Here is a 25,753-nt window from a genome sequence, read left to right as displayed (position 1 = left end):
GCAGATCCAAACTCTTGGTTCTCTTTCGAATCTATCAGAATCCAACTCCTTTTCACTGCCCTCCCCTTGTCTGGGCTACCTCCTACCTGCGCCATCTCTCTGAACACATCTGCCATCCAGGGAGAGCCTTTCTCTTCTCTTTGAAACTGAGCCCTTCAACACACTGCACGCAACCAAAGGATGCAGCTTCAGTTAGGAGAGTGGGCACCATCCACCTGTTTTCCTTTTCCTTCTCTTCTCAGACTCAGATGCTTTGGAGAGCATGCAATAACATCTGATTGCCGGATGTGGCGACACACACCTGTAGCCCTAGGAGTCTGAGGCAGGAGAGTCTCAACTTTGAAGACATCCTCATAGTGAAACCCTGTGTTGAAAAATAAATCAATTGTTACAATGGGGATGAAACACGTATGGATGTCCCCCACTGAGCTCAGTTTGAGTTTGGTGAATTTCATTGTGTATGGCTGTTTTGTTTTTCTGCTTTTTTTTCTTCTTTATTGTATTGGTCTCTCTTGCTTTTTAAAATGTTTGTTTGTTTGTTTACTTGGTTTTTTCCCCCAAGACAGGGTTTCTCTGTAGCCTTGGAACCTGTCCTAGAAGCTCACTTGGTAGACGAGGAAGGTCTTGAACTCACAGAGATCCACCTGTCTCTGCCCCTCAAGTGAGTGCAGGGATTAAAGGTGTGTGCCACCACTGCCTGACTCTTCTTTTTTTTTTTATTAAATAATTTATTTTTATTTTATTTTGCACTGATGTTTTGCCTGCATGTCTGTGTGAGGATGTCAGATCTTGGAGTTAGAGACAGTTGTCAGCTGCCATGTAGGTGCTGAGAATTGAACCCAGGTCCTCTGGAAGAGCAGTCAATGCTCTCAACCACTGAGCCATCTCTCCAGCCCGTTTTACTTTTCTATTGCTGTAAGAAAACACCACGACCAAGGCAATTTATAAAAGAAAATGTGGATTTGGGGCTTACAGTTTCAGAGGGTTAGAGTACATTACCATCCTGATGGGGAGCAAGGCAGCAGGCAGGCAGGCATGGCTGGAGTAGTAGCTGAGAGCTCACAGCTTGAGACACAAAACAAGACAGAGACAGAGAGAACTGGAAATAGGAGTCTTTTGAAACCTCAAAGCCTACCTCCCAGTGACACACTCCTTCCACACATCTGAACCTTCCCAAACAGTTCCAGCACTAGGGACCAAGTGTACACAGATGAGCCTATGGAGGCCATTTTCATTCAAACCACTACAGTGTTTTTTCTCAAAAGAAAAATGCTGGGTTCTAGTTAAGGAGATGCGTGCTAGCTGGGCATAGTTGCACTCACCTTTAATCCCAGTAGAGGCAGGTGAACTCTGTGTAAAAGTAACCTGACATGGGACTGGAGGGATGGCTCAGTGGTTAAGAGCACTGACTGTTCTTCCAGAGGACCAGGGTTCAATTCCCTGCACCCACATGGCAGCTCACAGCTGTTTGTAACTCTGGTTCCAGGGGACCCAACACCCTCACGCAGGCAAAACATCAATGCACATAAAATAAAAATAAATTATTTTAAAAACCCAGATGTACATAGGGAAATCCAGGCCAGCCAAGGATACATAGTGAAATTCGGTCTCAAAAACAAAACAAAATTCATGTTGAAATACTTAGATGCCAATACTGCATTTTTATAAATGAAATCAGGTACATTCCAGGATGGTATGGATGTAATGGTTTGTTTGCTTTTTGAAACAGGGTTTTATATAGCCCAGGCTCCAATTCACTATGTAGACAAACCTGACTTTGAACTTCTGAATCTCCTGCCTTCACATCTGAGGTGCTGAAATTGCAGGTGTGTGCCACCACACCCAGCATTATTTGTTTTAAAATGCACCCAAAGATGAGTTGGATGGGTTAATGAAGTAATAAGCAATGTGAGATAAAATGCTAATGGTAAGGTCTACCTGGTGGATATGTGGGTGTCAACTTGCCATATCTCAGAAACTTTTAATAAATAAAATGATGGCGACTATATGGCCAGGGTTGTTTTAATATATGTATCTATGAAGAGAAAAGGGGTGGATTTCTAACAGGCAGTTCTCTATGTCAGAAACAAGGTCAATATGTGTTTTCAGTCTTTTTAACAAACCACACATTTGATTGAATCAAGAAGGGAGTGGCTGTTTAGACACAAGGAACAATAAAAGATATTATAATAACTTCCTGGTCAAGTAGAGAGGGAGGATTAGAAGGATGCCTGAAGAAGTTTGGGCTTCCACGTGGGCAAGGCTGTCTTTCCCCCCCTTGTTTTGATTACTGGTGTATTCCCTAATTAAATGATCATAGTCTTTGAACGAATGCACCAGGGGCATGCTCCCAAAAGAGGACCCTGTGTAGGTCCTCATCAGTGGAAGCATCCTTCCGGAAAGGGTGTGGCTGCAATGCTTTCTGGGCACTGTTCTATCGTTCGTATTAAAAGAAAAAAAAAATACCGTGCCTGGGTTTCTGAGAGGCGTGAATGTTCTAGCCTTCCATACGGAAGCTTTTCCCAGAAAAAGGAGTTAAAGACTAGAAGCTGACCTGTAAGAAGCAGATGTGGGGAAACAAGGGAAAATGTCCAGTGGATAGGGTGCGAACACAAGCTGGATGTGCTAGATCCAAAAGCTTGTGGGTGGGGTCGGGATCAGGACTGACAGGATGGAGACTGGAGGACCCACACTTCGAAAAGGCTGCTTGAGGGATGGCCAAGAGAACCCAAGGAAGCACGTCCGAGGAGCCACCGCGCACCGCGGATTAGGGCCGACTGCTTAGGGACAGTGGCAGCGGCGGAGCATAAAGAACACGGGCTTGTATCTCAGGAGGGCGCTGACGGCCAATGCCAAGCAGCCGTGGGCGTGGCGCTGTCAAACTTCGGGGGGCAGGGCTGAACGGGGAGGACTTTGGAGGGTGGAGCCTTACCCCAAGCCAATAAACAACCGTCTTGTGGGCGGGGCGTACCCCTCAGGCCAAAATCGGAGCCAATAAAAAGGGCCTCCGCGTGCCCGCTGGCCCGCCCCTCGTGGGGCGCGCGCCAGAGCCCTCCGGCAGCCGTTAGGGGCGGGGCCTGCGGCCGCCCGCGCGCACCTCACGCCCTCCCCTTTGTGTCACCATGGCGGCGGCGGCGAGGATTACGAACGAGGACTCGAAAGCCGCCAGGGTCTGAGGAGGCTACCGCGACCATGGTGGTGAGGGGCCCTCGGGGCCATCAGTCTGTCTGTCCGCGTGCCAGTCTGTCCGCGCGGCCCCGCCCTGCGCGCCCCGCCCCCGGCCCCGCCCGAGCCCGCGGCCCGCCCGCCGCCCCTCACCCTCCGTCGTGGTCTCCTACGGTCCCCACCTCGGTCCGGTCCTGGGTCGCAGCCCGGGCCTCGACCCCGCCCCCTCAGCGCACATCCCCTCCCCCCAGTTCCGAGCCCTGCAAAAGGGGTGACAGTGGCGGAGGACCCCGTACTTGAGAAAAGAGGGGGCTGGTTCAGGGAAGGACCCGCGCCCCATGAGCTGCACCCTCTCTGCCCCCCCCCCCAAGGCGCCTGCTGAGGTTTCCTGGAAACCAGCCCCCATCCCCGTGCCCTCCTCAGCATCCTCATCCCCAGCCACCCTCCCGACCACCACCTCCCGCTCCCAACAGCCCCTTGCTCGTTCCAGAGCCCCACCCCCATCCCACTCCATTCCCTGCCTGACCCTTTTCTTCTCCTTTTCCTTCTTGTTCAGCCCACTCCACCCGCTCTCAATCCTCCCACAGACATCGATCTGAACCTTTTTCTCATCCTCTCCCGCCTTCCTCTACCCTAGAGGCCAACACCGTGCCTCTGTTCCACTTGAGTCTTGGGGGTTTCTCCATCTTCTTGTCTTCATCTCCCCTCCTCCATGTCTCCCTTTCCCACCATTCTGCTCCCGTTCATTCATCCATTCATTCCCTCACTCCACAGACATTCACTGAGACCTCCTCTGTGCAGGCCCCATGCTCCAGGCACAGAAACAGTCAGATCACATCCTGCCTTGGGGAACTTCATGGGCTGGCAGGGGACAGACTCTGAGGGTGAGACTCAGGGATGAACTCGGGGTTGCAGGGACATGGAGGAGGGAAAAGCCCAGTCTAGCAAATCCCTGAATCCCCATCTGGCAGCTGGTTTAATTTATTTATCAGATGTCCGGTCTATGCACTGTGCAACTGGATGGACATGGTATATCAGGGACCCAGAGAGCAATATACAGTTCCAACTCTGCCCAACTCTTTCGGGCGCACTGGGGGTCCTAGCCTGGGGCCCTGCTTCAGGGGAGGTCAGAGTCCAATGGGAAAGATGAGTTTCTCGCCAGAGGTGTCTACGAATGAGATGGATAAGCTCAGGTATAGCTGTGCAGCCTGGGATGGAGGAAGCCCAGGGGATGGAGACAAAGGTGTGTAAGAGCCTAAGCGGACAGAGAGGGCTTTCTGGAGCAACACACATGAGGTGAGACCTGAAGAACGAAGAGGAGAGAACCTGGTGACAGGGTGGGTGAAGTAGGTTCCAGTCTGAGGAACAGCCTTTGCAAAGACATAGAAGGAAACTGGGAAGGTGGCACTTGTGTTCTGAAAAGTCAGAGCTCTGAGAATGGGGGCAGCAGGGTAGAGGCAGGACTGGGGAGGCAAACAGCACCCAGTTCAAGGAATCGTAACTGCCAGACCTGAGAATTCCGACTTCATCTAGAATGCATGAGAGTCATTGAAACGGAATCTAGGAAAAACAGTCACGCTTGTACTTAGTGAAAACCAGCCTGGCGGGGGGGAGAGTGTGTACTGTGAAGTCCAGACAGTGGCAAGTGACTGTACCCTGCAGTGGCTACAGAAGAGTCTTGAACACGCACAGACAGGACCAGCATGCTTTCGCTCCTGTTACCTGCTCACCCTTGGTTCCTGCACCTCCAGTCCTTCATCCCAGACCACACACGAAGAAGAAGGCTCTGTATAGCCCAGCACTCATCTGTTGACCTACCCTTTTGCCCCTGCTGCTGGACAATGTGTAGAGCCTCCAGGCTCAAGGCCCAGACTGGCAGATAACAATGCTCCCGTTGTCCTGCTCCCATCTCTGGGGGCCTCTGATTCTTCTCTTTCTTTTACAGGCCCGCAGCACTGACAGTCTGGATGGCCCAGGGGAGGGCTCAGTGCAGCCTGTACCCCCTACAGGGGGGCCTGGTGCAAAGGGCAAGCCCGGGAAGAGGTGAGAGGATGCCAAGGGGCTTATCTTAGGAGGGAGGGGAGCTCCAGGAGAGAACTGTAGCTGATACTTTGCCTTTCTCCCAGGCTCTCAGCTCCTCGAGGTCCCTTCCCCCGGCTGGCTGACTGTGCCCACTTCCACTATGAGAATGTTGACTTTGGTCACATTCAGGTAAGGGAACTTCTACCCAGGTGGGAAGGTGAACTACTGGCAAGCCACTTTGCCCTGAAGCACATCCCTGAGTCCTGGCCACCTCATGTTTGAGCAGACACCAGCAGGAATAGAGGCGTGAGCCGACTGGAAGGGCTCTTAATACACTTAACTCTTTGTATTCTTCCACAGCAGTCTTCAGCTAGGCACCTGCTCCACGCCAGGGCTCTGTTCCCAGACAGTGATATTGCCAGGCCTGTCCTTGTGGATGTCCAAGAGGGGAACCAGATCTACCCTTAGATAGTCCCAGCCAAGAAAGGTTAGGTCTGGGACAAAAGTGAAGCCCCCACTTTTGTCTGTGCTTCCTTCTGCAGCTCCTGCTGTCTCCAGAGCGTGAAGGCCCCAGCCTCTCTGGAGAAAATGAGCTGGTGTTTGGAGTACAGGTGACCTGTCAGGTGAGGCTGCCCTTGCCTCTCATCTAGCCTGAGGGACTAGTCACTGTAGTCTTCAGCTCTGTGTAATGGAGTCTGTACCCTCTGTCCTGACTGTCCCCACAGGGTCGCTCCTGGCCAGTTCTCCGGAGCTATGATGATTTCCGCTCCCTGGATGCCCATCTCCACCGGTGCATATTTGACCGGAGATTTTCCTGTCTCCCAGAGCTCCCTCCACCCCCAGAGGGTGCCAGGGCTGCCCAGGTAACCAGCTTGTCTCAGTCCCTGCCTGAGCCATCAAGGGTATCCTTATCAGCCATGTGTACAGCCAGCAAGGGGAGGGAAATAGTACAGATCTCTTGAGTAGGACATGCTGGTGTGAGCCTGTAATCTCAGCAAGTGGAAGGCTCCAGTGATCTGAGTTCAACAATCAGAATGGAGAAGCCTTAGAAACAGGACAGGAGACTAGAGGGTCCCTTTGGTTTGGCAGTTATGGGAAGGTTCAGGGGCTCACAGGTCAGCACAGCTACATCAGTTCCACTCCAGAGCTCAGCTCAGTGTGATATGATGGTTTTTCAGAAGCTAACAGCTGAGCCACGCCCAGGCATCCGGGCTGGATTTCAGCCTTGATGAGAGATGAGCTTGGGTCCTGTGGGAGGGGAGTGGGCTCTGTCCTCATCCACTCACAGGAGTCCTTGGCAATTTGCTCCCAGATGCTGGTACCATTGCTGCTGCAGTACCTGGAGACCCTGTCTGGACTGGTGGACAGTAACCTCAACTGTGGGCCTGTGCTCACTTGGATGGAGGTGGGCCTGGCATGGAGAAGCTGGAGCTAGGATCTAGTGAGAAGTGTCTGAGGCACAAGAAGCAGCCTAGAGTGTGTGGGCACAGAAAAAGAAGGAAGCCAGAGGGGAGGAGGCATTGGTATTATTTTAGTGTCTGTGTGGGTGCATGCCTGCGAGAGAAAGGTAGGTGTGTGTGTGTGTAGTTGTGTGGCTGTGGAGATTTAAAGGTATACTAGCTAGAAATGTGTTGCTGTGACTCACAGCACATCTGGCTGACAGTGACGTAAACTTAATGAATTTGATGGATAAAATGTCAGTGTCTGCTGTGAAGGATGAAAGTGCAGGTATCTATGGGGGTTTTGGGGACAGGAACGTCTTGGGACAAGTTGGGGTAGGGAAGAAGAGGCAACTTTTTTTCTTGCTGTTGCTGTTATTTTGGTGGCTTTAATTTTTTTTTAATTTCATGTGGGTGAGTGTTTGGCCTGTATGTATGTCCACATATGTGTGACTGTAGAGGTTGGATGAAATTAGAGTCTCAAACAGTTGTGAGCTGCCATGTGGGTGCTGGGACCTGAACCTGGGTCCTCTAGCAAACACTCTTGACTGCTGAGCCGTCTCACCAGCCTTTTTTTTAAAGAGGCAATGAGAATCTAGGTGTTTGGCCAGGTGGTGGTTGTGCACCATTAATCCCAGCACTCAGAAGGCAGAGGCAGGTGGATCTCTGTGAGTTCGAGGCCAGCCTGGTCTACAGAACGAGTTCCAGGACAGGCTCCAAAGCTACACAAAGAAACCTGTCTTGAAAAAACAAACAAAAACAAATAAAAAACAAGTAAACAAAAAGAATCTATGTGTATGGACTATAGTTCTGACTGACAGCCACTCTGACAGATAAGTGGTGGCCTCATTGGACACGGAGGAGGCTTGTGTGACTTTACTAATGGCTCTGACTTCCCCTTGCCACATTTTGACTCTGTCTCAGCTGGACAACCATGGCCGGCGCCTACTCCTCAGTGAAGAGGCCTCTCTCAACATTCCTGCCGTGGCTGCCGCCCACGTGGTCAAGCGGTACACTGCCCAGGCACCAGATGAGCTGTCCTTTGAGGTGAGACTTGACAGCAATGGCCTCTACCTTTGCTCCTTGTTTCTTCTGCCTTTCCCGAACCCCCTTCTTCAACCCATTCCCAGGTGGGAGACATTGTCTCAGTGATCGACATGCCACCTACAGAGGATCGTAGCTGGTGGCGAGGCAAACGGGGCTTTCAGGTGAGCTGGGTGAGGTGGACATGTGCAGTAGGGCATGATGCCCACGAAGGTGCCCCAGCTACTGACTGTGGTCCTTCCTCAGGTTGGTTTCTTCCCCAGTGAGTGTGTGGAGCTCTTCACAGAGAGGCCAGGCCCTGGCCTAAAGGCAGGTAAGTACCATGGAGAGTGGGCAGTCCCCTTACCCTCTGCCTACCACCTGTCCTCTCTACAATTATCCACCCCACAGACGCTGACAGTTCCCTGTGTGGCATCCCAGCTCCTCAGGGTATCTCTTCTTTGACCTCAGGTAATGCAAACAAGGGATCAGGTCTCTGCCCCTGGCCCCACCTAATCATTTGTGCTCCTGACTCTAAGTGGTCTGCTTTTGCCCCCACAGCTGTGCCCCGGCCACGTGGGAAGCTGGCAGGGCTCCTCCGCACCTTCATGCGCTCTCGACCCTCCCGCCAGCGGCTGCGCCAACGGGGAATCCTGCGGCAGAGGGTATTCGGTTGTGATCTTGGAGAGCACCTCAGCAACTCAGGCCAGGATGGTGAGGCCTGGGATCTCTCACCCATCCTGTCTCAGCTGCAGCTCTGGCCCTGACCCTGCTTCTTTCTCCCAGTGCCCCAAGTGTTGCGATGCTGCTCCGAGTTCATTGAGGCCCATGGTGTGGTGGATGGAATCTACCGGCTTTCAGGCGTGTCCTCCAACATCCAGAGGCTTCGGTGAGCACGCACAGCCTACATTTATTAGCACCTTCTGTCCCAGCCCTGTGTTACATGTCAGGGTCGTATTTATTGGGAGTTAGGAAGGCATGGTGCAATGGTGACCTGAGGCTTCCTTGAGGAGGTGACAGCCAGGCCAACGCTGGACAGTAAGAGTAGAAGTAGCATCCTTAGAGGGTCAGCTCCATGGACCCCACCACATGCCAAGACTGATTCTAGGGCTGGGGACACCACAGTAAATGACACACCTGGAAGGCCTTGAGGGACAAACAAGATGGCTGAAGTACTACAGTTGTAATGGAGAAAAACGGATTTGGGCTAATGAGGACCAAAATAAACTAGGAGAAAGAACAAGGAATAGTTGGCTATACCAGGAATCACAGCACTTGGGAGGTAGATGTAGGGAAATCAGGCATTCAGGTCATAGTTGGCCATGTAGGGAGTTATAGGCCAGCCAGAACTATGTAAGAGACTTTCTCAAAACCCAAAACAAAACACCACCACTACAAAAGAAAACCAGGATGGACAACTCATAGTCTTGAGTAGCAGAAGGAGGAGACCTCATGGGGAAGAGGTGAGAGAGCAGGCGATATCCTATCAAAAGTGCCCATGGTGGAGGAGGCAGTCATGCAGGGGGATAGCAGTGGAGACAGTAGGGAGACTCACCCAGGAAGCACATGCAGGGCTTCTTGCACTTCTGTACTGGGATGACTATGTGCATGCTAAGCAAGCACTCCATTGCTGAGCCATGCTCCTAGCCCTTCTGGGGTTTCTAGGCAGGTACTCTATCAGTGAGCCACACCCCAGCTCCACTTGTACAGGGCCATCTGGATGATTTAGAATTTGGACTTCATTTAAGGGAAACACCAGAAAGTTCTAAGCCAAGGAGGCATAAAAGTGGGAAAGAATGTGGCAAGGACAGGGGCCAGCAGAGACTGCAGGTGAGAGTTGAGGGGGCAGTGAGTTGAGTGGAATTGCAGGGGAGAAAGGCTTTCCCTGTGAGTAGCAGACAGTCAATAGAGTAGTGAGCAGGGGCTATTGGGACCTTCATTTTCCAGGGACTGCTTAAAGCCCTGAGAATGGCACAGCATGTGGCCTATGGTAGGAATATAGTTAGACTTTGGAGTTGGCCTTAGGTAGCTACAGGTAGAGGCATCTTGCACATGAGCCTCAATGCTCCCCTTTCTAAAATTGAGACTCCCTTGTCTTTGCCACTCAGGGTCATTGGGAGATTCAGTGAGATTCTCCTTCTGGATCCCTGCGCAGGGCCTAGGGAAGAGTGTTGCATCCATCTGTGGGACTTGTAGGTTAGGACAGGGGTCATAACCTGATGAACCAGGTTAACACACCTTCCTCTCCTTGATCTGGTGATTCTCAGGCATGAGTTTGATAGTGAGAGGATCCCCGAGCTGTCTGGCCCTGCCTTCCTACAAGATATCCACAGTGTGTCCTCCCTCTGCAAGCTCTACTTCCGGGAGCTGCCCAACCCCTTGCTCACTTACCAGCTCTATGGGAAGTTCAGTGTGAGTAAAGGGACTGGCCAGGGCAGAGGGGCCCAGCTGCATATGGCCCAGCACCATCATGCCTGTCCATCATCGCAGGAGGCTATGTCAGTGCCTGGAGAGGAAGAACGCCTGGTGCGAGTACACGATGTCATCCAGCAGCTGCCCCCTCCACACTACAGGTAAATGGGCAGGGTCAAGAAGGACTACAGTAGGGGTGCAAGGAACTGAGGCGAGCAGTTGTCCACTATAACTTCTGCCCCCAGGACCCTAGAGTACCTGCTGAGGCACCTGGCCCGAATGGCAAGACACAGTGCTAACACCAGCATGCATGCCCGCAACCTGGCCATTGTTTGGGCACCCAACCTGCTACGGTAAGCTTCCTTCAGTGGGGCAGACTCCATTCAGAAAATAACACTAGAGTAAAGACCTACATGGGATCCACGAGAGTATCTGGGGAGAATCAGATCACAGAGGGAGCAGAGTACAAACCTGAGGCAGATATGGACCTGGGGGTTAGGAGGTATCCCAGGGAGGTCTGTTGGGCTGCAGTTGAGTGAAAGAGCTAGGGCAGGGAGCAGAGGACCAAGTCACAGATGAGAGGAGACCAGACTTATAGGTCATAGTGAAGATTTCATTGTGGGTTGAGGTATAGACAAGGTAGGCCTCTAAGCTGGGAAAGCCTGACTGACAGTCTGAGGACAGCGTGTTGGAGCAGGGGGAGGAACAGAGTAGGACATCCACATGTGGAGAATGGAGACTGGACTACGTCAGTCAGCTTTTCTGTAACTATAACAAAATACCCATAGCAGTTAATTTCTAAAGAGGAAGGGTTTGGTTTGAAACACAGTCTCAGTCCACAATCAACTGACTCCATCTGGGCTTTGGGGTTGTGACAGGGTAACATGGTGGGAGTATGTAGCAGAAGGACACAGGAAAGGTTAGGGGAGAGCCAGGACCCCATGATTGTCTTTGAGAGCATGCCTCTAGTGACATAAAGGTTCCACCAGGTCCCACCTCCTAAATCCCCACCTTGGGGACCAAGTCTTTACTGGGTGTGGACATTTTGGGGATACTATGCCAAGCAGGATGGGGCAGAAGGGGTGTGTTAAAATCTGAGCAGACTTTTGGAGTTCCAGGTGCAGTGGGCGGTTTACTGACAGACTGAATGTGGGTGCTCAGGACTGACAGAGGTAGAGGAGGTGGGGGGAAGCAGGTTTGGGAAGAGTTGAAAGCCCGATTCTAGCTGCTGTCACTTCAAGACTGGCAGAGGTATAGGCTGGAAGTACAGTGGACCCCAGCCCAGTCAAGATTCTGCTTGTCTCTGCCGTTGGCACCACACACTGCCAATCAGGCTCAAGGTATGTGGCCTTACTTGCCCTGCCTTCAGGTCTATGGAGCTGGAGTCAGTGGGGCTGGGTGGGGCAGCAGCCTTCCGTGAGGTCCGGGTGCAGTCGGTGGTGGTGGAGTTCCTGCTCACCCACGTGGAGGTCCTGTTCAGTGATACCTTCACCTCTGCTGGCCTGGACCCTGCAGGTATGTCCAGTCCATTCGCTGACGTCCTGGCTACTGCCCTTCAGTGTCAGGCTCTGTCAGGGCTGCAGTGGGAGGGCAGGTGGGCTCCTGGCCCTACCCTTACTCCACTGACTAGACCTCCCCCCCAGCTCCTTGAGGACCCCACCCTGGCCCATCCCTCCCCGCGCCCCCCTCCTTCTCATTTCAGCTCCTACGCCCAGGATCCCCACTTCTTGGCCAGGACGCCGTTCTTCCTTCACCCCTTATAGCTCCTGGGGGCCCTTGGGGCCTTGGGTCCACCTGGGAGGAGGTGGGAGGTCCCCAGACTTGACCCCACCCTGGCCCTGCCCAGACTCCCTGCCCTGCCCCGGACCCCAGCCCAGTCAGGATTCTGCTCGTCGGAGGGCCCTCTGGCCCGAGGTAACTGACCAGAGCCACTGCCCTTGCTGGCTGCTGGGAGCTGCCTTCTCATCAGCTCGTTCTGCCTCACCTTTCCTCCTTACCTGCCTGCTGCCCCCCCATTCCCGCCTGATCTACACCGGCCCCTGCCTTGCCAGCCCGGGTGGGCACGCTGCGGGGCCGGGGCTTGGGCTGTGGCGCTTGGCTTTGCCTATAGTCTCAAGTGGCCCAAAGCTTATACTTGTCCCCTTTCGGACCTCTCCAGGTCGCTGCCTCCTTCCCAGACCTAAGTCCCTTGCGGGAAGCAGTCCCTCCACTCGCCTGCTGACACTGGAGGAAGCCCAGGCACGCACCCAGGGCCGTCTTGGAACACCTACTGAGCCCACAACTCCCAAGACCCCAGCCTCACCAGTGGAAAGGTATGCGTGGGATGCTGGGGAGGGAGGAGTAGCTGGGAGCCCTGGTTTCTCAGACTGCCTGCTCTCTCTCACCCAAACTCCAGAAGGAAAAGAGAGAGAGCAGAGAAACAACGGAAGCCAGGGGGTAGCAGTTGGAAAACATTCTTTGCTTTGGGGCGGGGCCCCAGCATACCCCGAAAGAAGCCCCTGCCCTGGCTGGGCGGCAGCCGGGCTGCACCACAGCCTTCAGGTCAGAGGCTGAGCCCTTGCTGTGTGGGTGGTGGGAGTGACTATATTGCTGGAGAGGCCCGTGACTTCTCTTTTCCCTACAGGTAGCAGACCTGACACTGTCACACTGAGATCTGCCAAAAGTGAGGAGTCTCTGTCATCGCAGGCCAGCGGGGCTGGTAAGCATAGTGTGGACCCTACATGTGCCCAAGTTGAGCAAGGAGAAACCAAGGCCCTGGTTACACCTTTAAATGGTGTACTTCAGATTAGAGGAGAGGGCCTTGTGTTTTGTTTGTTTTGGGGGATTTTGTTATGGTTTTGAGGTTGGGTCTTGCTGATGTTGTTCTGGCTGGCCTGTATAGTCCAGGCTGGCCCCACAACTCTTAACTGTCTTGAGCCTGAGAACTGAGATTACATGTGTGAGTCACCAGATCCAGCAAGGGATTTAAACTTATAAAACCAAGGCCTCAGGGCGTAAGCTAGATAAGTCTTAGGTATGAGTTAGATATAAATTGCTATTGACAATACACACTGCATTCACTAGTTCATACAGGGTCTTTTGTTTAGTCGTTCCTTTCGAAAATATTTAAGTAATATTATCAACACCCCAAAACGATCCGGATGCAATTAAAAGAGTCCCCATACCTTACCTGGGAGTGCCTCCCTGCTGCTCCCCCTGCCCAGAGGCATCTTCTTGACAGCCATCATCCCTTACTCTGGAGGCTCACGCCCATGCAGGTGTCTATGTGAAAGCCTTGTTGCTCAGCTCCAGTTGCTTTGACGCATGTGTGGGCAACATGGTAAGTGGGAGGCAGGCTGCATATGCTGCTTGATTTTCAGAACACACAGCCAGACGACCTACATTGACCAGTGCAACTTAGCTCCTCCCACTGCTCTCTCTGTCTGTCTCTCTCTCTCTCTCCCTCTCTCTCTGTCTCTCTCTGTCTCTCTCTCTCTGTCTGTCTTCCTCTCTCTCTCTCTCTCTCTCTCTCTCTCCCTCTCTCTCTGTCTGTCTCTCTCTCTCTCTCTCTCTCTCTCTCTCTCTCTCTCTCTCTCTCTCTGTGTGTGTGTGTGTGTGTGTGTGTCTGTGTTCACCATTCCTCCACCCAATGGCTTTGGTGGTTCTTGTCAGCAATCCCCGTCACACTCCTAGTGAGCAGGCTCTGCACGATGCTCCGGAGTGAATGAAGCTGCGGCTGCGTGGGCTCAGCACACGCTCACAGCATCAGGACAGCCTGCCATGCTCATGCTTCAATAGCTATGCACCGGGTGCAATCCTCGCTCTTGGTCTGGACTAGTTCATAACCACTCATGCTCTGAACAGCCCTTTCTGAGTCGGGCGTCTTCTAGGGAGCTCTACTTCCTTTCACATGGTTTTTGCCAAGTTGTATCCCGTCCTCACGGGGTGTTTTGGTCTGTAAGGTTCTCACCTCTGTGCTGCCCCCTCCCAACAGGCCTCCAGAGACTGCACCGGCTGCGACGACCTCATTCCAGCAGTGACGCTTTCCCTGTGGGCCCAGCACCTGCTGGCTCATGTGAGAGCCTGTCCTCCTCTTCCTCGTCATCTTCATCTTCGTCCTCCTCCTCAGAGTCCTCAGCAGCTGGCCTGGGGCCACTCTCTGGGTCCCCCTCACACCGCACATCAGCCTGGCTAGATGACGGCGATGAGCTGGATTTCAGTCCACCCCGCTGTCTGGAAGGGCTTCGGGGACTCGACTTCGATCCCCTTACCTTTCGCTGCAGCAGCCCTACCCCAGGGGACCCTGCACCTCCTGCCAGCCCAGCACCTCCAGCCTCTGCCTCTGCCTTCCCACCTCGGGCAACCCCACAGGCCCTGTCACCCCATGGACCCACCAACTCTGCTTCACCCATTGCCCTGGACATCTCAGAGCCACTGGCTGTATCAGTGCCACCTGCTGTCCTGGAATTGCTGGGGGCTGGAGGAACACCTGCCTCAGTCACCCCAACACCGACTCTGAGCCCTAATCCAGGCCTGCGCCCCCATCTCATCCCCCTGCTGCTGCGTGGAGCTGAGGCCCAGCTAAGTGACACTTGTCAGCAGGAGATCAGCAGTAAGCTAGTACCGGCAGGTCCCCGGGGAGCTCCAGGCCAGTACAGTGAGTCTTATTCAGTAGATCTCACACCCAGTCCCCAAACTGTCCCAGGACCCAGCTGACCCCCTTTCTATTCCTTTCTGTATTGTAGGTCCTGGCATGGATTCACCATTATTGCCCCCACCCTTGTCTCTACTGCGCCCTGGTGGGGCTCCACCCCCACCCCCCAAGAACCCAGCTCGTCTCATGGCCCTGGCTTTGGCTGAGAGGGCTCAGCAGGTGGCAGAGCAACAGAGCCAACAAGAGCAGGGGGGCACCCCGCCTGCTCCCCACTCCCCTTTTCGTCGCTCACTATCCCTAGAGGTGGGTGGGGAGCCTTTGGGGACTTCAGGGAGTGGACCACACCCTCCCTCCTTAGCCAACCCAGATGCCTGGGCTCCAGGTCCTCCATCTTACCTCCCAAGGCAACAAAGTGATGGGAGCCTGGTGAGAAGCCAGCGGCCCTTGGGGACCTCAAGGAGGGGTCCCAGAGCCCCTTCCCACGTCAGTGCCCAGATTAGGGCAAGTGGGGTTTACAGGGATGCCCCAGAGATGACAGCCCAGTCCCCATGTTCTGTCCCTTCACAGGGTTCTAACCCCAGTTTCTTCTCAGCCCCCCGGGAGTGTCTGCCACCTTTCCTTGGGATCCCCAAACAAGGCTTGTACTCCCTGGGTCCCCCATCCTTCCCACCCAGCTCCCCGGCCCCAGTCTGGAGGAACTCTCTGGGTGCTTCCTCAGCACTCGACAGGGGAGACAATCTGTACTATGAGATCCGGGCAGGGGAGGGGACCTCCTACTCTGGCCCCAGCCAGCCCTGGAGTCCATTTCGCTCCATGCCTCCCGACAGGCTCAATGCCTCATATGGCATGCTTGGCCAGTCACCACCACTCCACAGGTCCCCTGACTTCCTGCTCAGCTACCCACCGCCCCCCTCCTGCTTTCCACCTGACCATCTTAGCCACTCAGTCTCCCAGCACATTGCCCGGCGCCCTAACCAGCCTGAGCCCCTCTATGTCAACCTAGCCCTAGGGCCCAGGGGCCCATCACCTGCCTCTTCCTCCTCCTCCTCTCCTCCTGCCCACCCCAGAAGCCGGTCAGATCCTGGGCCCCCTGTTCCCCGCCTCCCCCAGAAGCAGCGGGCTCCTTGGGGTCCCCGTACCCCACATCGGGTACCTGGACCTTGGGGCTCCCCTGAGCCTCTCCTGCTCTATAGGGCAGCTCCACCAGCCTATGGGAGGGGAGGTGAACTTCGAGGATCCTTGTACAGAAATGGAGGGCATAGAGGAGAGGGGGCTGGTCCCCCTCCTCCTTATCCCACCCCCAGCTGGTCCCTACATTCAGAAGGACAGACCAGAAGTTACTGCTGAACTAGGGTTAGGAAAGGACCCTCCTCACATTGGATCTTGGTCCAAGTCAATCCTTTGTTTTGTATTTTCTTGAGCTCGTTACCCCACTCCAGGTTTCTAACTTTGTAACTTGCTCTGATGTGGGTCCCTAACCCAAAATCATTGTTTCCGTACCCTGAGTTGCAGGGTGTGACCATCCCCCACCTCCCTCCTGGGGCCCTTGCACAAATTGGGGGTGGTGGAACAAGGCTGACATCCTGTCCTCCTCCTCCCTCCAGGAGCCTCCAGCCCGTGCTGCTCTGTGCACAGGGGTGGGGGACAGTCCCTGCCCACCTCTCCCTATGCACCCCACTAAACCACATGACAACATTAATGAATAAAAATGGCAAAAATTTGACTTCTGGAGCCACTGAATGAAGAAGAGAGAAACCGGGGACTTTCTTTGCTTTGAGGCAGACACTGAGGAATGGGGTCAGTCCTGAGAAGGCTCCCAGGGTAATGTCTGCAGGGAGAGCTGTGGGTACCCTAGGAGTCTGGGTTAAGAGTGGGGCTCAGCCTGGGAGTGTCTTCAAGGTGGCACTTATTCTGCAGCTCGGCCATGATCTCCTCCAGCAGATCCATCCTGGGCAGCAGTAGGGCAGACAGACCTGGGCTTAGCTCAGGGTGAGGGAGGGGCCCAGGGCCGCCCACCACAGCCTCTGTATCTCACTCCTGTAGCCGGGAGAAGAGACTGCCTTCCATCAGCTCACTCTCCTCACTATCAGGTTTCTGTGGGAGGAAAGGGCAAGGTGCCACCAGCTGCCACGGAGGCTCAGAGCCTGGGGCTTTGGGTGTTCTACTCATGGCCTTCCCTGGCAGCAGCTCTCTGGGCACTGAAGCCTCTGTTTGTCAGCACGTAGGGATGGGGGTCCAGGACAGCACTCCCATGTGTGCCACAGCTGCCCCTGCAGAGCTTGGGTCCTGACAGAACTTCCTCTCACCCTGTTCCTCAGAGCCTGGGTCCCCAGCAGGGAGGCTGCTCCACAAGGCTGGTGGGAAGGTCAGGGAATCACAGGTCAGAGGCTAGGGTGCCCGTTAGTAATGGAGTAGGGGTATCCGTACTGTTGAGATGGGTTCCGGGCAACAGTGCATGCTGGGGCTGGGGCTGGGGCCCACACCAGAGCTGGGGTCCAGATGAAGACTGGAGCAGGGGCTGAAGCTGCTGCCTAGAGTCAAGCTGCTGCCCGATTCCCAGGCTGCATTCTGCTGGACTCTGCTGTGATCTGTGATCTCAGAACTATCCAGGGCCTATAGAAAACAAAGGCAAGGAACTAGCATGGTTGTCTGGGTCCCCATACCTCCTTTGGTTATTGATCATTTCCCTGCTTCCTACCTGGGAAGGGTCTGGGAAAGGGAGCACAAGCCTTGATCTGGCCTTGGCCCTGGGGGTCACTTCACGGTACAGATGCTCTGGGGATACAGAGCAGATGGCTGGAAAGTTATGCACACCTCCACGGTGTCCAGAACACCCCATCATCATCTGTACCCTCTAACCTGGCAGGGAACCCAGGGTTACAGGAGACAGTGCTGTCCACTCTGCTGGTTCTGAGTCCTATAGAAAGAGGTGAGATGTGATGCCATGAGTTCTCCCTGGGGTTCTATAAGTACCCAAGCCACTCTGACCTTCCTGTACCTTGGCCATGGCCTTTCGCAATAGGTAGCGAGTGCTCTGCAAGCTGCCCCAGCGGTCAGCAGGCTCCAGGCCCAGCCCCGCTTGAACCAAGGCCTGATAAGGGGCTGGCAGCAAGGGGTCCAGGGCCGGGCTCTCACCTGCCTCCAGCTTTGCCTTCACCTCCAGTCCCTCTCCCCCAGCCCACGGCAGTGCTCCTGTGAAGAAGGACCATGAGGAGACCCACACTAGTGCTACGTCTCCAGGGTGGGCAGGAAGTGTAGGGCAAGCCACTGACCAGTGAAGACCTCCTGGGCCAGGATGCAGAGGCTGTAGAGGTCTGAGGTAGGGGCTGGCATGTCACCATGGATCAGCTCAAGTGGTAGCCATGGGTACAGTTCAGGGGGTGGGGAAAGCCCTGGACTTGGGTCTCCCTGGGGGTAGTCCCGTTGCCGCCTGGGGAGGTCAAAAGGTCTAGTGAGCTAGTGGCTGCCAGGAGGGAGATAGGGCAGACATGGGGGCAGGCTCTCACCTGGGCTGCAGCCTGGGCTGGTTCAGCGGACGCCCGTGTTCTAGGTGGCTCACCTTAACCAGGCCTGGCCGCACTAGCTGCACAGCATGAGAACTGAGGCCGCCATGGGCCCAGCAGCGGGACTGCAGGAACAACAGGGCCTCCACCACCTGGAGCAGCAGAGAGCTGGGCAGCAGGCCTGGCAACGCTCGGGGACCCTCCTCAACCGCTCTTGCTGAGTGCAGCAGGATATAAAGGGAGCCCAGCCACACTGGCTCAAAGAGCAGGCTGAGTCTGGACAGGTCCTCTGAGGGGCTCATTGCCATCAGTAGCAGCAGGCCAGGGTGGTGCAGGATGCTGGGAGGGAGCAGAGCAGGTCCTTCAGAATGTTCCCCACCTGCTCAAGGTCAGGGCTGCTTCTGGCCACAGGCCACCTACCATGGGCCAGGGGAAGACTGTCTCACCAGCCACCATGCAGAAAACACTGAGACCCTCCATCACAGCCTAGCAGTGACAGGTCAGCCCCAGTCCATATCCACCTAAGTCCCCTCCCATCCCTCCCTCCTCTCTGGGTACCACTCTACGGGATGGTGTCATTACAGCTGGAGGGCTCCATGCTGGATGCTAGCCCAGAGACAACGCTTAACTACAGCCATGGCCAGTACCACATCCTCTTGGTTATGGACTGCTGGAGCCAGCGGTCAGCTGGGACTGGTAACCTGCAGTGCTGAAGGTCAGCCAGCAGCACGTCAGGGCGGGTTTCCGGGGTCTTCAGCTGACGTACAGTAACAGGGTGCCCCTTCCACAGGAGGCTGGAGAATGGGCAGCAGGTGAGTGACATGGGCAGGATTTCTTTGTGAGGGAAACAGGAGGCAGGGGCTCTCAAGGCATGGAAGGGGCTCTCACTTGGCCATGAGGGTTTGAGAACTGCTCTCGTAGGTGCGTTCAGGCTCACCCTGGGTTGGTACTAGCTCCTTGGGGTCTACCAGCGGGATGCCCATTATCAGTGCCGGTGGCTGCAGGCTGTTCAGCTGAGGGAAAAGAGGGGCTTTGAGCACCAAGAGGATGCAGGGGTCCCTGCTCTCCCATCCTCTCTCTCTTACCTGGCCGAACCCCAAGGCTGGAGTTTGGGAGGATCTCCTGATCTGCCCTTGCCTCAGTGCCCTGGGATAAAGGGCAGGCTGAGGGTAGTAAGCATGTGGTCACTGGGTGTGCTGGCCCAGGAGGCTCAAGAATGTGTACTGTTACCTGTCTGCCCGTGCCAGCCTGAGTGAGGGCAGGGTGCCACACAGGCTGTGTCCAGAGCTAGCTTGTAATTGACTTGGGAACACAGTGAGCGCCAGCTCCCCACTCTGCACCAGCGCTGACATGTGGGTACGACACCACCGCAACAGTTCCAGCACCTGGGTGGGACACAGGGTTAGTTAGACTGGGCACCCATGCTGGTCTTGCTGATTCTAATGTACCCTGGCCACTACTCACCTCCCAGCTCTGCTTGGCATCACCCTGCTCAGCCCAGTCTCTAGGCGTGCGACCCTGCCGGTCATGCAGGCGCAGGTCACCTCCTGCCTGCAGCAGGTGCCACACCACCAGCCCTCGGCCTGAGAAGGCACCGGCATGCACAGGTGTGCTGCCATCAAGGCAGCGGCTGGGACAGAACCAGAGGCAAGGGTGGGATGGATGAAGAAAGGGAAGGAGACAGGCACAAAAGGGAGCTGAATGGAGGCTGAGTGGAAGGGAGAAGTCCTGGGAAGCGGGTTTCATGAGAACTCGGGGTCAGTGTGGGAGGGGTGAGGATCTTTGGGAACTCTGGAAGGCACCAGAATGAGAACAGTCACTGGAGAGCCAGAAGAGGTTAACCCAGAGGCCAGGGAAGGAACTAGGCTCCGGAAGGGGATTTGTGCCCTGAGAGTGTTGGGGTACTGGGACCTGTCTACTCACTGGTTGGGGTTGGCGCCGAAGGCCAGTAAGAGGCGCACAGTAGAAGTGTGGCCCAGTAGTGCCGACAGGAAGAGCCCCGTCTGCCCAGCAGAGTTCTCACCATCTACCTGGACAACTGAGGGATGGCAAAGTCTAAACCTGTGCTCACTCTAGGCTCCTGGGAGTCTCTCTGGCCACCAGGCAACACATAGCTCATGAATTCCAGGCTAGCCTGGCACTCAGGATGTACCCAGGGATGACCACGAACTTCTGCTCCTCCAGTCTCTGAGTGCGGGGATTTACCATGACTAGTTTACGTGTGCCGAGGTGCCAACCCAGGGCGCTGAGCACTGTGAACAAGCATGCTGTCAGCTGAGCTACATCCCCAGCGACTCGGCGAAGTCTCCCGGCCAGCACAGCCTCCACTGTGTTTCTTCGGCTTGGTGCCTGTTCTTCCCCTTTCTTCACCCATCCCACCTCTGGTGCTGTCCTAGCCAAGGCCTTAATGGCGGCACACCTACGCCTCCATCCCCGACTCCATTTCTGTGGCCTGGAACTAGCTCCTCAACACAGGGCACTAGAAGTAACTCCATAGAGCTAGAACAAGGTGAGACATCTGTCTGCCATTACAATATTTATCCTCCCCAGCCAGAGGTGTGGAATCAGGACCAAATGTGGCTCCTTCCACCACGTTCTCTGCCTCACACTTTACTCACAGCCCAGCCATCATCATCTGCACAGACGTCTTAACTGGTTTTCCACTCTCAACCTGTATCCCGAAGGCACCTACCTAAAACACAAATTGTTGCAAGGACTAGATCATCCCAAACAAGTTCCAACACCAAAATACACGAAGAGGGTGACGTTTGTTTTATGAGGCCCACCTGGCCTTAATTCCAAAGCTAAACTACAGTTTCCAGAACCAGAAAGTAAAACTATGAACGGATTCCATTTATGATCACACAGGTGAAAACCTAAGTAACCCTAACTCATCCCCAGAAAGCAGAACACTGCCTAGAATCTCCCAGTGAGGGGCTGGGGTGTGGCTCAGTGGTAGAGCCCCTGCCTAGAATTCCCCAGTGAGGGGCTGGGCCCTGGCTTAGTGGCAGAGTGCTTGCCTGGCATGAATAAGTCATTGGATTCTATCCCTAGCAACAGTAGGAAAAAAATCATATTTTAACTTTATAGATATAGAAAAAATGAAATTAGTCGGGCAGTGATGGTGCACACCTTTAATCCCAGCCCTTGGAGGCAGAGGCAGGTGGATTTCTGTGAGTTTAGGCTAGCCCGGTCTACAGAGTGAGTTCCAGGGCAGCCAGGCAGCCAGGGCTACACAGAGAAACCTTGTCTTGAAAAACAAAAACAAAAAATACAAAAAGAAAAGTAAATTGATGAAATTTAGTGTTTGTATCTAATTATGGAGAAAAAACCTCAGAAAATGAGATGGGAATACACACACACGCACACACACACACACACAGAGAGAGAGAGAGAGAAAGAGAGAGAGAGAGAGACAGGCCTGTCTTGGAACTTGCTCTTTTTTTAAAAAATAATTTATTTAGATTCATTTTATGTGCATTGGTGTGAAGGTGTCAGATCCCTTGGAACTGGAGTGACAGACAGTTGTGAGCTGCCATGTGGGTGCTGGGAATTGAACCGAGGTCCTCTGGAAGAGCAGTCAGTGCTCTTAACCACTGAACCATCTCTCTAGCCCCTGGAACTCACTCTTGTAGACCAGGCTGGCCTCGAACTCACAGAGATCCACCTGCCTCTACTTCCCAAGTATTGGGATTAAAGGTGGGGCCACTACCGCCCAGCTATTATTATAATTATAAACCCCAACAGCAAGCATGACAGTACAAAAAGATTTAATTCTTTAAATATAAAAAAATAAAGTGTGTGCCATGTGGCAACAGTAGTTTGGGAGTTAAAAAAATTTTTTTTGAGACAGGGTCTCCTTAGCACAGGCTCCTCCCGAACTCTCTATCCTTCACCCTCAGCCTCCTGAGGACTAGAGTGGCGAGTGGCCGTGCAGCATAATGGCTATTTTCTCTCTTCAGCTAACAAAAACTTAAGACACAGCCAGCAATCAGAGCTATTAAACAAGTTTAGAAAGTGGTCAGATAATCAGCTTACAAAAATCAGTGGAACTTGTGAAACCACTGACTGCTCATTGGAGTGTGAATTCTCTACTCCTGTTTTCCGTCAAACCACAAAATCCAACAACAGCCCACATCTTTGCCGCGATAGAGAAGGAAAGCTTTGTGTCTGGCTTTAGAGCAGTGTTTCAGCAAAGCCACTGCTATGTTAGGGTTCATCCGTAGGGGCTGAGACATTGTTTTGAGGCTGTGTAAACCTCAAAGAGTTGTTTCTCTGGAGAGTGAGTGCTCGCTGGGGCACCGACCTTGGTCCAAAGACACTCCTGGCTGACCTGGAGTTCTTAAGCCATAATCAAAAGGGACCTAGATGTGTGTTGTCTGCTCTCATGGGCAGCAGGGCAAGATGACTTTGATAACTGGAATCTTTCCCTGCCCCAATCAACCTTGTAATTTAATAAAGTAACCAGAGTGAGCTAGCTGGGTGCCAGTCTTCTCTGAGAAGGTTGGACCCCTCTGCTCTTTTGGATAATGAAGGCTTAGCATCTTAGTGGGCTTCTCTTTCTCTCTATGGCAGCACCTATGACTCAACATCAAACAGTGGATCTCAGGCTCTTTACTGTTTGGATCCAATACCTCTTCAGCTTCTTCTCCCTGAGACTGGCTGGTCACACACATGCCCAGTTCACTTTGACACCAGGGCCTTTGCCCAGGTCATTCCAGCTTCCAAGGGTCTCTTCTCCCACCTTTCTGCAGAATGCCTTACACTGTGAGACATCGTATCACACCCAGTGGATCCCTTCCCCACCGACTATATTTTGTTCCCGGTGATCCAGAAGCCAGATTCACCCTATATCTGATTTCTACCATAGATCTTGGCACACAGCAGGTAGCAGCGACAACATAGGCCCCTGGCACCCAGTTATGAACTGGTCAATGGAAGTTGTCGCTCCATGGTGCTGGCTGGTTCTTTTCCCACTCCGAACCTCACCTCTGCGCAGGAGCCTGGCTAGGCCCCAGCATGGGCCTCCAGCCAGAGCTAGGCGATGCAGACGGCCCACCTGGGCATCTGGATCCCTCACGGTGCCCAGCTCCACCGGGAAGCGTGAGGCCTGCGAATGCATCGGCTCCTGAGGGCAGAGTGGAGGCGAAGGCCAATAGGGCTGGCTGAGCGTGAGAGTGGTGTAGTTGAGACAGGGATTCAGGGGGGTCTGATGGGAAAGGAGGTGTCTGGAAGACCCGACTAGGGAGCCGCACTTCAGAAGAGCAGGAGCCCAAGGGCCCAAGGGGTCAGAAGTGATAGTGGGAGTTTTAGGGCCGGGTGGGCATTCCAGGGAAACTCAAGGCTGCGGGCAGAATCTGAGCCTGGGAGAGGCTCTGCAGTATGAAAGAGCTAGGAGACTCTGGAGGGTGCTGGTGGGGTCCGCGAGCTGGGGAGGTCTTAGGTTCCCAGAACAGAAATGGGGTCTGAGCGAAAGGACAGCTGAACTGGGGCTGAAGTGCGTGTGGTGAAAAGCCGAGGGTCCCGAAAGCTCCAAATCGCTCTAGGCCTGGACTCTGGCCCAGATGGCTTTAGTACCTACCGTTGGGCGCAAGTGTGGCTGTCACGTGACTGGTACAGCGACGGCAGTCTGCGCAAGAACTCTGGGCGCCTGTTCGCCTGCTTCTGCCGTCTTGCACTTGCGCAGTAGCCTACCCTAAGAAGCAGCCCTAACCATCCCGTAGCAGAAAGGGACCGAGATGTCGGCCCAAGAGGTTTCAGCGGGTTCTGCTTCCCCCTTGCCTGCTTCAGAACTTCAGTTACCCAGTAGTTCTTGTTTTTGTAATTTTAATTTTATGCGTGTGACTATTTTGCCTGTATATGTATGTAAGTGCTCCAGGTGGCAGCCTAGCACCCAGGGTGGACATAAGAGGGAATAGAATCCCCTAGAACTAGAGTTAAAGGGGCCAGTGAACTGCCATGTGGATGCTATGAATCCAGTCTGCTCCCAGCCCCTCTTGGACCCTTTTTTTTTTTTTTAAATTTTGTCTGTCTCTGTAGCTTTGGGGCCTGTTCTGGAACTCACTCTGTAGAGCAGGGATTATTAAAGATGTGCGCCACCACTGCCTGGCTCCTCCTGGACCCTCTTAACCGCAGTTCCTCTTCCCACCCCATGACTATTTCCAATCTCTTCCCTGAGCCCCATACCTGAGGGCCCTTCAGGACACTTCCCTTTAGACCTCACCTGGACCGTCAAGCATCAAACCGGCCTGGCCTCAGGATCATCCCCACACTGTGCTTTCTCCTGGGCCCCTGATACTTCCTTCCCATCCCTGCCCCATGGCCCATTCTCTAAGCAACTCCCCTCCTTTCCATCCCAGTCCCCACTCCTTCCTAGCTTCTCCAGTCTTTGAAACAGGAACCACAGAAAGGAGACAGAAGACAAATTCTGGGTCCTTAACCAGTTACCAACTTAAACATGACGCGTTCCCTTCTATCTCCCTCCTTATGTCTCTCAACAGCACTCACAGAACACAAGGATTCTTAGAGAGCCCAAGCCTCTCTGATCAGCATAGCCTTCCACTAACTCCACTGAGGATAACACCCTTGACCTGGGGTTGTGGTAACAGTTGCCTTGGTTACTTTTCAGAAACTTGAGACAGGTTTACTGTCTCATTTCTGGATTCCAAAGCACTAAGGAATCTGAGGCAGTAGGATTCCCAGGAGTTCAAGAGTAGCTTAGGGTACACAGTATAAACCCTATCTCAACAAACAAACAAGTCCCCAAAATGTCGAAGACTGCTCTTGCTTAAACACACACACACACACACGCACGCACGCATGAATTCGCACACACGCACACACACGCTTGAGATAGTGTCTCACTAGGTACTGCCAACTGACCTTGAATTTGCAACCTCCAGTCTTAGATCCCATTGCTGGTATTTTAGGCTTATATTATCACACCCAGAAAATACCCACTCTTACCTGGATGCTGTAGAAACTGATGGATGAGTGGGAGACGGGGTGAAAGGCTCGGCATCTCTCTGCCCTCATGCCATGTCTGACCCCTTCCTGCTGCAAACTTTGAATGAGACTACCGACTCAACCTGACATGTAGACACGTTGCTCCTTTGACAACCGGGTACTCAAGACTATAACACGGGATGAACTTGGTTCCTTGGAGTGGGTGTCTGCTTTTTTCAGCCTGAAAATCCTCTAGCCCTGTCATGAACCCAGGACGTCTAGCACGTTGACCCCAGCAGCTCCCGCACAGAGCTGACCGAGTACAAGCCAGGCTGCTTGTGGACAGCAGCAGGGAAGAGCTCGGAAAGCCGTAACTAGTCTCAAACTCATTATCACCTTCTGTGAGTTCGAGGCCAGCCTGGTCTACTAAGTGAGTTCCAGGACAGGCAGAGCTGTTACACAGAGAAACCCTGTCTCAAACAACCAAAAAGTAAAAAAAAAAAAAATAAACAATAAAAAAAATACTATGACCTTGACACCCAGTCCTCCTGCTGGGATTCTGACTCAAAGAACAGCTTTCACATCAAAACCCATGACTGAGGGACAGCTAA

The 25,753-nt window shown here is 53.8% G+C and overlaps 2 protein-coding genes across 10 annotated transcripts; one reads left to right on the top strand and one right to left on the bottom strand.

The window, feature by feature from the left end:
• Positions 1 to 3,762: 3,762 nt before the first annotated feature.
• Arhgap33 (Rho GTPase activating protein 33) lies at positions 3,763 to 16,401 on the top strand. Its single transcript, XM_038339769.1, has 21 exons — positions 3,763 to 4,049; positions 5,111 to 5,208; positions 5,292 to 5,376; positions 5,730 to 5,810; positions 5,913 to 6,050; positions 6,500 to 6,592; positions 7,551 to 7,673; positions 7,757 to 7,834; positions 7,917 to 7,983; positions 8,061 to 8,120; positions 8,211 to 8,363; positions 8,436 to 8,538; positions 9,917 to 10,061; positions 10,140 to 10,222; positions 10,307 to 10,414; positions 11,431 to 11,576; positions 12,220 to 12,373; positions 12,457 to 12,602; positions 12,685 to 12,759; positions 14,035 to 14,697; positions 14,786 to 16,401. The coding sequence occupies exons 1-21, from the start codon at positions 3,972 to 3,974 to the stop codon at positions 16,039 to 16,041; spliced, it is 3,933 nt and encodes a 1,310-aa protein (XP_038195697.1). The 5' UTR covers positions 3,763 to 3,971; the 3' UTR covers positions 16,042 to 16,401.
• LOC119820986 (inactive serine/threonine-protein kinase TEX14-like) lies at positions 16,394 to 25,620 on the bottom strand. Of its 9 annotated transcripts, none has more exons than XM_038339763.1 (15): positions 23,187 to 25,620; positions 20,121 to 20,235; positions 19,662 to 19,827; positions 19,428 to 19,582; positions 19,283 to 19,343; positions 19,086 to 19,210; positions 18,845 to 18,991; positions 18,201 to 18,536; positions 17,967 to 18,124; positions 17,693 to 17,886; positions 17,554 to 17,611; positions 17,393 to 17,469; positions 17,122 to 17,307; positions 16,730 to 16,788; positions 16,394 to 16,642 (listed from the first exon to the last, which is right to left on the bottom strand). In XM_038339763.1, the coding sequence occupies exons 1-15, from the start codon at positions 23,317 to 23,319 to the stop codon at positions 16,546 to 16,548; spliced, it is 2,067 nt and encodes a 688-aa protein (XP_038195691.1). In that variant the 5' UTR covers positions 23,320 to 25,620; the 3' UTR covers positions 16,394 to 16,545. The 9 variants fall into 9 exon arrangements, 7 of the variants coding, with proteins under 7 accessions (XP_038195691.1, XP_038195689.1, XP_038195690.1 ...); XR_005286569.1 differs by adding an exon at positions 17,001 to 17,048 and having other exon boundaries at positions 16,577 to 16,642; positions 17,178 to 17,307; positions 19,086 to 19,343; XM_038339761.1 differs by having other exon boundaries at positions 19,086 to 19,343.
• Between the last annotated feature and the right edge of the window lie 133 nt (positions 25,621 to 25,753).

The sequence above is a fragment of the Arvicola amphibius genome, chromosome 8 (genome assembly GCF_903992535.2).
Source record: "Arvicola amphibius chromosome 8, mArvAmp1.2, whole genome shotgun sequence".
Lineage (NCBI taxonomy): Eukaryota > Metazoa > Chordata > Mammalia > Rodentia > Cricetidae > Arvicola > Arvicola amphibius.
The sequence above is the reverse complement of the archived record's forward strand: the minus strand, read 5'-3'. Positions and strand labels throughout refer to the sequence as shown.

Bases quoted from the DNA above. Each gene is read 5' to 3' on its own strand.
- Arhgap33 (XM_038339769.1), top strand. From the start codon at position 3,972: ATGCTCCAGGCACAGAAACAGTCAGATCACATCCTGCCTTGGGGAACT. The intron at 5,811-5,912 runs GTGAGGCTGCCC...CTGTCCCCACAG, and splicing joins GAGTACAGGTGACCTGTCAG to GGTCGCTCCTGGCCAGTTCT. The intron at 6,593-7,550 runs GTGGGCCTGGCA...ACTCTGTCTCAG, and splicing joins CTGTGCTCACTTGGATGGAG to CTGGACAACCATGGCCGGCG.
- LOC119820986 (XM_038339761.1), bottom strand. From the start codon at position 23,319: ATGCATTCGCAGGCCTCACGCTTCCCGGTGGAGCTGGGCACCGTGAGG. The intron at 19,583-19,661 runs GTGAGTAGTGGC...TGTCCCACCCAG, and splicing joins ATGCCAAGCAGAGCTGGGAG to GTGCTGGAACTGTTGCGGTG. The intron at 16,643-16,729 runs GTGAGATACAGA...ACTGCTGCCCAG, and splicing joins CTCTTCTCCCGGCTACAGGA to GATGGATCTGCTGGAGGAGA.